The sequence below is a fragment of the Coturnix japonica genome, unplaced genomic scaffold, assembly GCF_054131305.1.
Source record: "Coturnix japonica strain WE unplaced genomic scaffold, WE-NBRP24 Scf080, whole genome shotgun sequence".
Lineage (NCBI taxonomy): Eukaryota > Metazoa > Chordata > Aves > Galliformes > Phasianidae > Coturnix > Coturnix japonica.
In genome coordinates, this window is record NW_028188983.1 from 149,692 (window position 1) to 161,449 (window position 11,758).

General features: G+C 62.9%; 3 protein-coding genes across 11 annotated transcripts; 1 reads left to right on the plus strand and 2 right to left on the minus strand.

Moving 5' to 3' along the window:
- Positions 1-2,127: 2,127 nt before the first annotated feature.
- On the plus strand, positions 2,128-6,231 carry C1QL4 (complement C1q like 4). Its single transcript, XM_015886957.3, has 3 exons — positions 2,128-2,680; positions 2,919-4,404; positions 5,651-6,231. The coding sequence occupies exons 1-3, from the start codon at positions 2,325-2,327 to the stop codon at positions 5,828-5,830; spliced, it is 2,022 nt and encodes a 673-aa protein (XP_015742443.2). The 5' UTR covers positions 2,128-2,324; the 3' UTR covers positions 5,831-6,231.
- Positions 6,232-6,397: 166 nt separating this feature from the next.
- LOC107325795 (uncharacterized) lies at positions 6,398-8,532 on the minus strand. 7 transcript variants are annotated; one of them, XM_085534287.1, is made up of 8 exons: positions 8,340-8,532; positions 7,855-7,898; positions 7,542-7,766; positions 7,407-7,456; positions 7,256-7,333; positions 7,103-7,177; positions 6,898-6,999; positions 6,398-6,787 (listed from the first exon to the last, which is right to left on the minus strand). In XM_085534287.1, the coding sequence occupies exons 1-8, from the start codon at positions 8,513-8,515 to the stop codon at positions 6,635-6,637; spliced, it is 903 nt and encodes a 300-aa protein (XP_085390413.1). In that variant the 5' UTR covers positions 8,516-8,532; the 3' UTR covers positions 6,398-6,634. The 7 variants fall into 7 exon arrangements, 5 of the variants coding, with proteins under 5 accessions (XP_085390413.1, XP_085390414.1, XP_085390415.1 ...); XM_085534288.1 differs by having other exon boundaries at positions 6,398-6,801; XR_014941415.1 differs by lacking the exon at positions 7,407-7,456.
- A 24-nt stretch (positions 8,533-8,556) lies between these two features.
- PRPH (peripherin) lies at positions 8,557-11,624 on the minus strand. 3 transcript variants are annotated; one of them, XM_085534284.1, is made up of 8 exons: positions 11,419-11,624; positions 10,979-11,175; positions 10,423-10,483; positions 10,174-10,269; positions 9,910-10,077; positions 9,682-9,807; positions 9,384-9,604; positions 8,557-8,745 (listed from the first exon to the last, which is right to left on the minus strand). In XM_085534284.1, the coding sequence occupies exons 3-8, from the start codon at positions 10,468-10,470 to the stop codon at positions 8,736-8,738; spliced, it is 669 nt and encodes a 222-aa protein (XP_085390410.1). In that variant the 5' UTR covers positions 10,471-10,483; positions 10,979-11,175; positions 11,419-11,624; the 3' UTR covers positions 8,557-8,735. The 3 variants fall into 3 exon arrangements, with proteins under 3 accessions (XP_085390410.1, XP_032296997.1, XP_015742444.2); XM_032441106.2 differs by lacking the exon at positions 11,419-11,624 and having other exon boundaries at positions 8,557-8,742; positions 10,979-11,410; XM_015886958.3 differs by lacking the exon at positions 11,419-11,624 and having other exon boundaries at positions 10,979-11,410.
- Between the last annotated feature and the right edge of the window lie 134 nt (positions 11,625-11,758).

The following is an 11,758-nucleotide window of genomic DNA, read 5'->3' on the forward strand; positions in this document are numbered from 1 at the left end:
CCTCCTTCCATCCTCAGGACCTGTTGAACCTCCTGCAGCCCCCCCAGGCCTCGTGTCCTCCCCCCTCCGCTGCTGTTGGTTTATTTGTCTCCATTCAAGGACAATTTTCATCCAATTTAGGCCCGGCTCACGGCCTGGCTTTATTGCAAACACACCCTGGATGGAGCGAGGCGCCCGGATGCCTCCGGCCAATCTATATTCATTTACACAAGGCTCCCCCGCGACCACGTGCCGGGAGCTGACACTCCAATCTGTCTGCTGGTCCCAGTGCAACGCTGCAACTGGGAGGGAAGTGCCAAGGTGATGGCACAGGGATAGGGACAGGGACACGGTGTGCTGGGTGCTGGGATGGGGCACCGAGCCCTGTGGACCATGCACAATGTATGGGCACCGTGTGTTGTGAATCAGGGGCATGGAGGGCAACACACAGTGCATCACAGACCCTGCACTGGGCATGAGGCTCTGGGCACGCTGGGCTATAGGGACCAAGATGTGACCCTGCCTTTGGAGGCAGATGGTGACCGTGCTTTGGTGCCCGCCAGACGGCCCCCCCTCCCATTGCCGGCCCTGCTTGCGGCCCTGGGGCTGCGGATCATGCATTTATTCATGCTCTGCTCCCCAGCTCCGCTGCCAGCCCTGAGCTGGTGGCAGGGCTCGGCGCCCCGCAGCGTCCCCGTAGCTGCTGCAGGACACGTCCATCACCGCCGGCCCCACGTAGCCCCAAGGAGTGTCATCCCCACTTCTCATGGCGTGGGGACCCACAGCCATTACATCCCCATCCGCCGTGACCAAGTGGGGCACCTCCACCACCAGTGCCACTGTGTGGGGCTGATCTGCCCCTATAGCCACAAGCAGGATCCATCTCCGAGCCCCCATCCCCCCCATCTCCCCCCCAGCCCCGCTGCTCTCTCCGGGGTTGACCTTTCCCTCCGTGCTGCCGCTATTTTTACCGGCACTGTTTGCTCTGTTCTCCCTCTCTTCTCTCTCTGTGCTGGTTCTGCAGCTGCCCCTGGGTACAGCACCACCAATGGGACCCCAATGGGATGGGAGCTCTGGGAGCAGCTGGGACCCTTCACGTCCCCACGAACGGGACCTTTGCACTGAGCTCCCTTTCCCCGTATGCCCCCGGCTCTTGCTAATTAGCGCTCAGGCTTCCCCTCGCGGCCTCCCTAATTAATTCGCTGTTGCTGCTCATTAAGATCAACCAACATTAGGGCTGTGACGGCGGTGGGACTCGGATGTCCCCATCCCCAAGGGACAGTTCGGGCAGCATCGATCGCTCCCGGACCCCAACCCCGCTGCAGGAGCTGCTCCCACTGCTGTAATTTGTTGCACAAACAGCGCCGGGCGGTTCAGGATTGCATTGATCCTCCAGCATAAAGGGCCCATAAATCCGTCGTGGAGCCCGGCTGATGGATCGGCGCCCTTTGGAGGGAGCTGGCCCAGCCTGCAAATTTAACGACTATCCGGATAAATTACTCAGGAAGGAGCATCTCCCACTGCCCGTGTGCCAACGTGCATCTGCACACACGTGTGCACACACACACCATGCATGCACAGATGCAAATGCATGCATGCACAGGCACACACGGTGCTTGTGCTCACATAGCGTGTGCATGCACGCCTGCAGCCCCCCCAGTTTGCATCCCTGCATGCACACATGGGCATGAGGACATGCATGGGCCCTGCAGGTCCCAAAGAGCTCCTATTTCAGGTTGTTTTAACCCCCCCCAAGTTGCAGCATTGAGGCCATGAGGGGCAGCCCTGCACCCCAAGGGTGGAGGGTGAGATTTGGCTGTGCACAAAGCAGGGGAAGCTGTCAAGGTTTGAAAAGAGCAGCCATAAATCTGCTCCCCATGGGGCTGAGGGCTGCATCCCCACCCCAGAGCTGAGGAAACTCCAGCCCTGGGGTGCTGCTGCTCTGCTGGGTCCAATGTGAGTGAGACCCCCCCCCAAAATGAATAGCCCCCAGAAATGGGGAATGCAGGGACCCCAAGTGGGGCTGGAGATGGAGAGCTGTGGGGGGGTCCCGCATGCACACACCCAGCTTGCCCCCACCAAACCCACTGCACCCATTTCATGCACATGGAAATGCACACACACAGCACGAGCCTGGCAAACTCACACCCACGTCTTGCACATCTCTGTGCACGCGTGGATGCAGACGTAGCTCTGTGCACACTCACGCTGCTTGCACACAAAGAGCCCCGTGGGCACACGCATCCTGCGCACTCACCAATGCAGATGGAGCCCTGTGCACACACACACACACATAACCGTGCAAACACACAGCCCTGCACCAGCATCCCCATGCACACATCCCCATGCACACATCCATGTACTGCACACAACCTTGCACACACACACTCATGCACGGACCCAAGTGCACACCATGCTCTGCACACCCATTCTCATGCACTGAGTCCACACACCCGTGCACACCCCGTGAGCACACACCGAGCTTTGCACCCCCTCGCACACCAGCCCCTCCTTGCACACTCACCCCCCCCTCTCCCTGCACCCCCTCCCTCATCCCCCCCCACCCCCCCCTGAGCCCCGCACACCCCCCGCCCGCCCCCGCCCCTGCCGTGCCCGGTGCCGTCGGGCGGAGCGGAGCTGCGGGCTCGGTGCGGTGCGGGCGGCGGACTCGGCACGTGGCTCCCGCAGCCGCGGGCGGCAGGTGGGCACCGACGGGCACCGAGGGGTCCCGGGGGGCAGCGAGGAGGGGGGGGGGGGACACGAGGCCCGGTGGGGCGGCCCCGACAGCGCCGCGCAGCCGCCCCAGGAGCTGCCGGCGGTGAGAGCCAGGAGAGCGGGGTCGCCCCCGGGGGCCGCTGCCGGTAACGGGGGCGCCGCTCTCGGGGAACTTGGAGAGAAGTTCCGTCCCGGCTCCATCCCGGCTCCGGTTACATCACCAGCACCAGCACCGGCTCCGGTCCTGCCTGCACCAGCGGCTCCGCCAGCGGCTCCGGTCCTGGTTGCAGCGGGAGCTCCGCTCCCGGCTCCGCTCTCGGCTCCAGCCCCGACTCCGCTCCCGGCTCGGGTCCCAGCTCCGCTCCCGGCACCGGCACCGGCACCGGCACCGGCACCGGCACCGGCACCGGCACCGGCTCTGCGCTCGTCCCCTCCGCCAGCTCCAGTCCCGGCTCCGCCCGCAGCTCCGCTCCCGGCTCCGGTCCCGACATCAATTCCAGCCCCGCTGCTCCGTGCCCGGCCCCATCGCTCCCGGCCCCGGTGCTGTCCCCATCCGTTTGTCCCTATTCCTTCTCTCATCCCTGTCCCATCCCCATCCCTACCCACAACCCCCATCCTGGTCCCTTCGATCCCAGCCCTATTCCTGTCCCCATCCCTGTCCTTGCCGTTAGCTCCAGTGCCAGCCCGACTGCCGTCCTCATCCCCATTCCCGTCCCCCTCCCTATTCCCGGCCCCATCTCTACCCCTCCTGGTGTCCCCAGCTCCGACCTCGTCCCCATCCCCGCTGCCAGCTCCATCCCCACCGCTCTCCCCATCCCTGTCCCCACCACCACCTCCATCCCCATTCCCGTCCCTATCCCTTCTGCTGTCACCATCCTCACCACTATTTCCAACCCCATCCTCACCTCCGTCACCATCCCCATCCCCGACCTCATCCCCGCTGCCGTCCCCATCCTCATCCCCATTCCCACCTCCCTCCCTTCCACCAGCTCCATCCCCACCGCCGTCCTCATCCCGCCCCATCCCCGCTCCCATCCCGTTCCCTGCCGTGCCTTGAGGCTCAGCGGGCGGCCCCCTGCCGTCCACCCCCCCGGCTCCACCATCGCTCCCAAGGGTGACGAGGACCTTCTGGCACTGGCTGCCTCTCGGCTGAGCCGTAGGAAACGCGTGGCCGGGGCGGCCGTCGGCGTGGCCATGGTTCTGGTGCTGCTGGTGGCCATCCCGCTGCTGGTTCACAGCTCCAAGGCGGCCGCGCACTACGAGATGCTGGGCAGCTGCCGCATGGTTTGCGACCCCTACCCCGAGCTGCCTCCCGCCTCCCCCCCTCCCTTCCTACCGGGGGCAAAGGGAGAACCGGGCCGCAAAGGACGCACCGGCGTTCGGGGCCCCCCCGGACCACCGGGACCACGGGGACCGCCGGGTGAACCGGGTCGGCCGGGACCACCGGGACCTCCAGGGCCGGGTCCTGGGGGGTACATCCCCTCCTTCTACAGCCCCAAGATCGCGTTCTATGCGGGGCTGAGGAAACCCCACGAGGGCTACGAGGTGCTGCGCTTCGACGACGTGGTGACCAACGTGGGCAACTACTACGAGCCATCGAGTGGCAAGTTCACCTGCCCGCTCCCCGGCATCTACTTCTTCACCTACCACGTCCTCATGCGAGGCGGAGACGGCACCAGCATGTGGGCTGACCTCATGAAGAACGGGCAGGTACGGGACGGGACCCCCAGCAGCTCCCACCGGGCCCCCGTGTCCCTATTCAGCCCCTTTGCCCTTCGGTTCCCAGCCCTGTCTGGGTCTCCTCCAGCCCTTTTCCCACTGCCTGCTGTCCCCATCCCTTCTCTCCTGTTCCAGTTCCCCCAGTCTGGTTTTCCCGTCGTGTTTCTTCCCATCCTGCTTCTCCAATCCTTCTTTCCCCTCATCCTGGCTCCCCCCAGCTTTCTATCCCAAATTCCTGCCATCCCACTTCATACATTGTTTCCACCATCCGAGCCCTCCATTCTGATTCCCAAGCCCATTCCTTCTTCCCCATCACCCTGCACTCATCCTCACTCCCTCATCCCCATCTCCATCCTATTTCCCCAATCCCATTCCCTCCATCCCCATTCCCCTACACCTACCTCCATCCCCGACCCCATTCCCTCCATTCCACTTCCATCCCCATTCCCACATCTCCCATCTCTGCTCCCCCCATCTCCTATTCCCTTCATCCTCACATACCATCCCTTTCCTCCTTTCCCTTCTCCCCTCTGCAGAGGTTTGGGGGTGGACCAGCAGAGCCCCATAGCTCCACTCATCCCCACCACCCCCATCATATCATCAATCTCCCCTTTATGCCCAGAACTCCCACTTGAGGACCATAGACACACACTGCCCTGCATGGAATAGGGTCTGCCTATTATGGGGGTCTATCTGTGCCCCCCCAAAAGCCCCCTGACCACTGCCAGGAGGGTCTGCCTGTGCCCTCACCCGCTCCCTTTGTTCATAGAGATGCAGCTCAGCCCTTCCTCACCCCAGACATTTTCTGTTTATTATGGGATAAACCAGCATCGATCCGTTGTGCTGGATGCCAGGTCCACCACCCCAATGGGAGCCACCCCCCCAAGGAACCACGGGGTGGGGGGGAGGCCAAGGGTGGCCGTGGATTCCATCACCAGGGCTCTGCAGTCTCCTTCACCCTTGGGGGGGCTGGGGGGGGGTTGTGGGACTCAGGGACACTGAACTGGAGGGACACTGTTTTAGAGGGGGGGTCTCTGGCACTGCCACCTCCTGGCATCACAGCACTGACGCAGGTGGGCAGCACGACCTTGAGCAGCTGGGCTGAGGGGATCTGGGGGCTGGGGGGGGGGCAAAGAGGAGCTCAGCACCCCCCCCCCAAACTGCCCTGGGGGCCACATATGGTGGTTGTGGGGGGGGGTGGGGGTTGGTCCTTGATGGCTGTGCCCCCTCCCCTCAGGTTCGGGCCAGCGCCATCGCTCAGGACGCGGATCAGAACTACGACTACGCCAGCAACAGCGTCATCCTGCACCTGGACGTGGGGGATGAGGTGTGCGTCAAGCTGGATGGTGGCAAAGTGCACGGAGGGAACACCAACAAGTACAGCACCTTCTCAGGCTTCATCATCTACCCTGACTGAGCACTGAGGCTGGGGGGGTTGGGGGGGGGCACCTCCTGAGGCACCATCCCCCCCCTTTCCCCCTCTCCCCACCTTCCAAAGCCCTGAGTTGATGATGCCCATAGGGAAAGCTGTTCTGCACCGACACCTTGCAGCCCCCCTCCCATGCACCCCATCACACATGCACGTGCATGCTCACCACCACGTGTGTGCACCCACTGCACCCCCCCTACACCCACTCACAAGTATAAATGCTCCCTGCCCCCCCCCCCCCCCCTGCATGCCAGCACCCTGTGGGCATTGGGGTCCCCCATTGCTGTGCTGCCCCCTATCCCCCCCCCAGAGCTCCCCCATCCCCAAACCCCGCAGCCATTTGTTGCACTCTATGTACCCCCCAATAAAATATAGAGGGTTGGGAGGTGCAGCTGCTGCCTCAGCCTCAACGTGGGGATGGGGTGGGAGGTTGGAGGGGGGGGACACAGCCCCACCAGCTGATTGAATACGAGCTCTCCCACCTTGCGGGCACTGCTGTCACCGTGTGGCCAACAAGTGGCACTGCCACCAAGCGAGGAGACCCCACACAGCAAAGCAAAGCAAAGCAGAAAATACTTTATTCACACTTTTTTCAGCATCATTCCCCCCCCTTCCCACCCTCCTTGTGCCCAGAACACCCAACACTGCCCTGCATGGAGCGGGCTCTGCCTGATGCTGGGGTCTTTCTGTGCCCCCCACCAGCCCCTTGGCCACCAGCAGGAGGGTCTGCCTGTGCCCTCACCTGCTCCCTTTGCTCACAGAGATGCAGCTCAGCCCCCACGTAGGTCACAGTTACGAGGAGAGACTGTGGGTGTCCAGGGGGTCCTGGGGCTTGGGGTCCACCCCCCACTCAGCCATAAGCCCCCACAGCTCCGTCAGCACCGTGATGGCAGCTGGTCGATCCTGCACCATCTGCTGCAGCTGGCCCAGGAGCTGGGCTGCTCGCTGTGGGACACAAACTGAGCACGGGGATTGCAGTGGGACCCCCCTCCTCACCCCCAGGGTCCCCCCCTCAACCCAAGGATGAGCCCAAGGACCCCCGCAGTCCCCCTCACCTGTGCCTTGCTGGGGCCTGGGGTGCTGCTGGGAAGTGCCACTGTCACCTCAGTGTCCTGCTGGCCTTCATTCCCCTTGAAGAGCTGCACCACCACCTTACCCTGGGGGGGGGGAATGCCCACATTAGAGCCCCCCCAACTCTACCTGAAGGAGGAGGGAGGAATGGGTGTGATGAGGACCAAGTGCCCCACAGCACACACTCACCCAGGATGGGGTCAGCTCGTTGTCATCAGCAGTGTCAGGCTGGAGGGTCACAGCTGGCCGCCAGCGCAGGGGGGTCTCCGAGGGGACAACACCATCAGCACGGATAGAGGGGACAGGTTGGGACCCCTCCCCAGTGCTTAAGCTGCCCCCCACCTGCAGGGCACGTGGCTGGGAGCTGCAAGGGGTGAGGCTTGGTGTGCAGAGGGAGCACTGAGCGGTGGGGGCAGAACGCTGTGGAGTAATAGGGGATGAGGGTGAGGGGGGTCAGAGCTGGTATTCCCACCTCCCCCCCCTCCGTACACACCATGTGCTTGGTGGCAGAGACACGGAGAGTCAAGCCAGCGCTGGAGGAGCCTGCAGAGGGTGGGGAGGGGGGCTCAGCACCAGCACCCCCCCCCCATAGTGCAGAGTGAGGTGGGTTGGGGGGGGATGGATGTACCTGGGGTGCCATTCTTCTTGGGGACCCTCAGCCCCATGGACGTGTTCTCCTGGGTACGGAGGGGGGCAGGCAGTGTGGTTTGGGTCCCTGCAGTGCTCAGTGGGGAGGGTCCTTTGGCAGAGGGGGGGGCACGGGCGGGCACCCTGCGGGCCAAACAGGGCCCGTGCCCCACAGCCCCCCGCACAGGGGTGGCAATAGGTGACGGGGTGACGGTGACAGTGATGTCTGTGGGGAGACAGATCATGGTGGGGGGGGTAGAACCCAGTTATGGGGTGACACCAGGGGTGTGTGTGTGTGGGGGGGGGGACCTCACCTGCATCCAGCGCTGGGGGTGGGGGCTGCTCTATGTCTGTGTCACTGTGGGGGACAGAGGAGTGAAGACCCCCGGGATAAAAAGCTGAGGGTCCCATACGGTCCTATCCTCCATCCCCCCCCCCAGCTTTCGTTCCCCCCTCCATCCTCCAACCCCCCCCCCTTGTATCTCCCCCCATCCCATCCTATCCCCCCCCATCTTTCATCTCCCCCTCCTCATTCCTCCCCCAACCTCCATCCTACCATCCCACCCCCACCCTTCAACACCCCCATCCTCCATAACCCCCCCCATCCCTCATTCCCCCCCCAATATCCCCCTCCCACCCCCCCATATTCCTTACCCCCCCATCACATCCCCCCTCCTCTACCCCCCCCCATGTTCCATACCCCCCCAACCTCTAGACCCCCCCCTCCCTCCCTATATCCCCCCCATCCCATCCCCTCTCCCTATACCCCCCCAATCCCATCCTATCCCCCCCCTCCCACCGTTGCTGCCCGCGGTTCGCAGCGCTGCAGCCCGATCCGGGCCGTTCTCCAGGTCCATCCCGGCGGCACCGGGTCCGAACCGGGACCCGTCCATAATGGAAGCAGCCCTTCCCGGTGTGGTTGGGCCCAGGGGAGCGATTCTCCTTCCCCAACACGGAACCCCCCCCCGCCATCATGGCGGCGATCTAACCCCACCCCCCGCAATGACTCCGCCCCCTTTGAGCTCAGTTCTTTATTCGCAGCTGGGAATTAAGGGGGGTTGGGGGGCAGCAGCGGGACCCCCCCGCCCTGATACAACATTGAGCACAAATAGCGATAGATAAAGGCACAGCAATGGCTGGGGGGGGGGGTTAAAGGCCTCTTCAATACTCGGGTTCCGCTCCTTGCACGGCTCCATCACCACCTGCTGCGGGGGGGGGAGAAAGGATCAGATCCAATAGGGGTGGGCAGCCCCCCCATATGGGAATGGGAGGCTCCATGGGGGGGGGGGGGGGTAGGTCAGACCCCATTGGGAGGGGTCACAGCCATTCATTATGGAGGGGGGGGTTAATCAGCCCCCTCCCCCCCACCTTGAAGGACCTTTTAGCTGCTCCCCCCCCCCCTTAGTTTGGTAAGTTTCCATTGCTTGTCGTGCCATAAAGCATTGGTTCTTAGGTGAATATAGTGATCTCTACTGCTAAACCAGCCTATATGGGGGGGGGGGGGTCATTAGTGGGGTCTAACTAAACCCCTTCTCCCACCCCCCTTCAAATAAAGCCTTGGGGTGGGAGCAGGAGGACACAGCTCATCCCATGGGGGTCCTGGGGGGTCCTGGCCGCCCCTCACTGCAGCTTCAGGTGAGGACTGAGGGTACAGGGGGAGGTGACTTCAATATGAATGGGATTCAATGGGAAGGGGACCCTTTCCAATGGCCCAATGCTGCACCCCATGGCTTCCCAGCACCCAAAGGGACGCATCCAGGGTCACATCTCAGTGCTCCCCCCCACCCCATATAGGCCCCATATAACCCCCCATATAGGCCCCATATAACCCCCCCCTCCTCACCAGCCCTCCTCGCTGTTCAGCAGCTTGCGGTAGGTGGAGACCTCCACATCCAGGGCCATTTTAACACGGAGCAGATCCTGATACTCGTGGAGCTGTCGGGCCATCTCCTCCTTCATGCTCCTTATCTCCTCCTCCAGCCTCCCCATCGCCTCCTGGTAACTCCTGATCTCCGTGCCAAACTCATCCTCCATCTCCTGCATCTGTCTCTGCAGTGCCTCGTTCTGCATATGGACACACAAAGGGATTGCATAGGGGTGGGGGGCTCCTTGTCCCCCCCTATAACCCCCCTATTGCTCACCATGCCCTTCAGCCCATCCACCTCGCAGGTCAGGCTCTGGATCTGCCTCTGGGATTCATTCATCTCCTGTTTGGCCGCCCTCAGTGCCTCGCAGTTACGATTGGCAGCATCTGATAGATCAGCAAACTGCAGCCACCCATAGGGGGGGGGGTGTCAGCATCGTGGAGGTGCCCCCCATCACCCAATCCCCATTAGCAAACTACATTCCCATGCCTTTCATGCTGCTACCTTGGCTTTGTACCACTCCTCGGCCTCCTGCAGGTTAGTGACGGTGATGGACTCGTACTGAGTGCGGATGTCACGCAGCGCAGCCGTCAGGTCCGGATGCTGCAGCTCCATCCGTGCTCCTGCCTGTGCCTGCGGGCTCTGAGCGCTCACCTCCAGCTCCCACAGCTCCTACGTGCCCCATAGGACACCGTTATACCGCAGACCCCAAACCAGACCCCTCCATATTGTGCCCACCCCCCTATATTATGCCCACCCCCCCCCCACCTCCTCGTGCAGCTTCTTCAAGAAGCCGATCTCATCCATCAGCAGCTCAATCCTGTGCTCCAGCTCCAGGCGGGACAGCGTGGCATCATCCATATCCTGCAATGGGTAAAGCATCAGGAATGCAAAGAGAACAGGACCCCCCCCCCAAACACACTTTGGGACACCCCCAGGGCTGAGTGCATGGGGTAACCCTGAGCCTGTTGGTGTGGGAAGTAAAGGGGGTGTAAGGGACCCCCCCCCCCATCTCACCTTGCGGAACAGCACCAGGTTCTGCTCTGCATCTTCACGTTTCTGCATCTCTTCCTCCAGCCTGGGGTGCAAAGGGGGGGAGGTCGAAGTTTGGGGGGGCACAGAATCCCATTTTAGGGGTATCATAAGGGGGAAATTCTTTGCTGTGTGGGGCTGTGTGGGACCCTGGGCAGCCCGATGGGGTGGGGGGAGCAACCGACCCATGACAGTGGTTGGGTTGGAAGGGCCCGTCCCTCCCTGCTGTGTCCTGGTTCATCCTGGAGTCCCCATCCCAGTACACGCCCCATCCCTTTGCAGCCCCATCCCTTTGCAGCCCACCCTTATTATGACTTCTCCGACCCCATCCCGCTGCATCCCCCCATTCATCCCCAATTCCCACCCCCCAAACCACACCCGGTCCCTCCTCATCTCATCCCCCTTCATCCCACAGTCTCCATTCCAAATCCTCCCCCACCTCCCACCCCAAACCCTCTCTGCTCCCCCCCCCACATCCCCTCCCTCCCCTATACATTTCAGTGCCCCCCCCCCCTCCATCACCCCCCCTCCCATCTCTCACCTTCTCCGCAGCCCCTCCAGCTCCTCCCGCAGCCCATCTCTCTCTCCCTGCAGCCGTTCCGTCTCCCGGCCGAGTCTTTGCAGCCGATCCCGCAGCCCCCTCAGTTCACCCCGCACCAACCCCGCAGCTCGGGGTGATGCTGCGGCTCGGCCGAGGGCGGCTCGGAGGGTCCCGTTGTGTCGTTCCAAAGCTCGAACCTTGTCCAGGAAAGCGGCGAAACGATCGTTCAGAGCCGCTAATTCAGCCGAACGTCCGTTTCCATCGACGGGAACCGGAGGAGCATCACGGCTGCGATCCCGGTTCATCGCAGGATGCGGGTGGAGGATGAGGGGATGGACGGAGGGAGGCGGCTCCGCCCCGGGGGGGGAGCGAGGGGAGGGGATAGAGGGGGATTGGAGGGGATTGGAGGGGGATGGGGCTCCCATAGGTGCCCTCTGTACCTGGGTGCTTAAAGCGGGGTTTGAGCATCGCGTGGGCTCCCCATCGCTGCCACTGAATTCAATGTAAGGTTAATTAATGAGCAATTAATACGGATCGAATTGAAGCCCCCCCCCATCGGCAGCGCTCGGTCATTTCCTCCGTCTCTGCTGCCACCTTCTGGCCAAAAGGTGGAACTGCAGGAGCGGCGCTCGGTATGAGCAACATGGGGATACACGAGGGGCTGGGGGTGGGTTTGGGATGGGGTCGGGGTCGTGTAGGATAATGGTGTGGATTGGGATGGGGCCGTGTAGGATAACGGTGTGGATTGGGATGGAAGGAGCCCTGTGTACCCCCCCCCCC

Coding starts and splice junctions, on each gene's coding strand:
- C1QL4 (XM_015886957.3), top strand. CDS start 2,325: ATGCACACATCCATGTACTGCACACAACCTTGCACACACACACTCATG. Junction 2,681..2,918: donor CCCGCAGCCGCGGGCGGCAG/GTGGGCACCGAC, acceptor TTACATCACCAG/CACCAGCACCGGCTCCGGTC. Junction 4,405..5,650: donor ACCTCATGAAGAACGGGCAG/GTACGGGACGGG, acceptor CCCTCCCCTCAG/GTTCGGGCCAGCGCCATCGC.
- LOC107325795 (XM_085534285.1), bottom strand. CDS start 8,515: ATGATGGCGGGGGGGGGTTCCGTGTTGGGGAAGGAGAATCGCTCCCCT. Junction 7,767..7,854: donor ACCCCCAGCGCTGGATGCAG/GTGAGGTCCCCC, acceptor GTCTCCCCACAG/ACATCACTGTCACCGTCACC. Junction 7,334..7,406: donor TCTCTGCCACCAAGCACATG/GTGTGTACGGAG, acceptor ATTACTCCACAG/CGTTCTGCCCCCACCGCTCA.
- PRPH (XM_015886958.3), bottom strand. CDS start 11,403: ATGGGAGCCCCATCCCCCTCCAATCCCCTCCAATCCCCCTCTATCCCC. Junction 10,484..10,978: donor CTGGAGGGGCTGCGGAGAAG/GTGAGAGATGGG, acceptor TTTGCACCCCAG/GCTGGAGGAAGAGATGCAGA. Junction 10,078..10,173: donor TGAAGAAGCTGCACGAGGAG/GTGGGGGGGGGG, acceptor TGGGGCACGTAG/GAGCTGTGGGAGCTGGAGGT.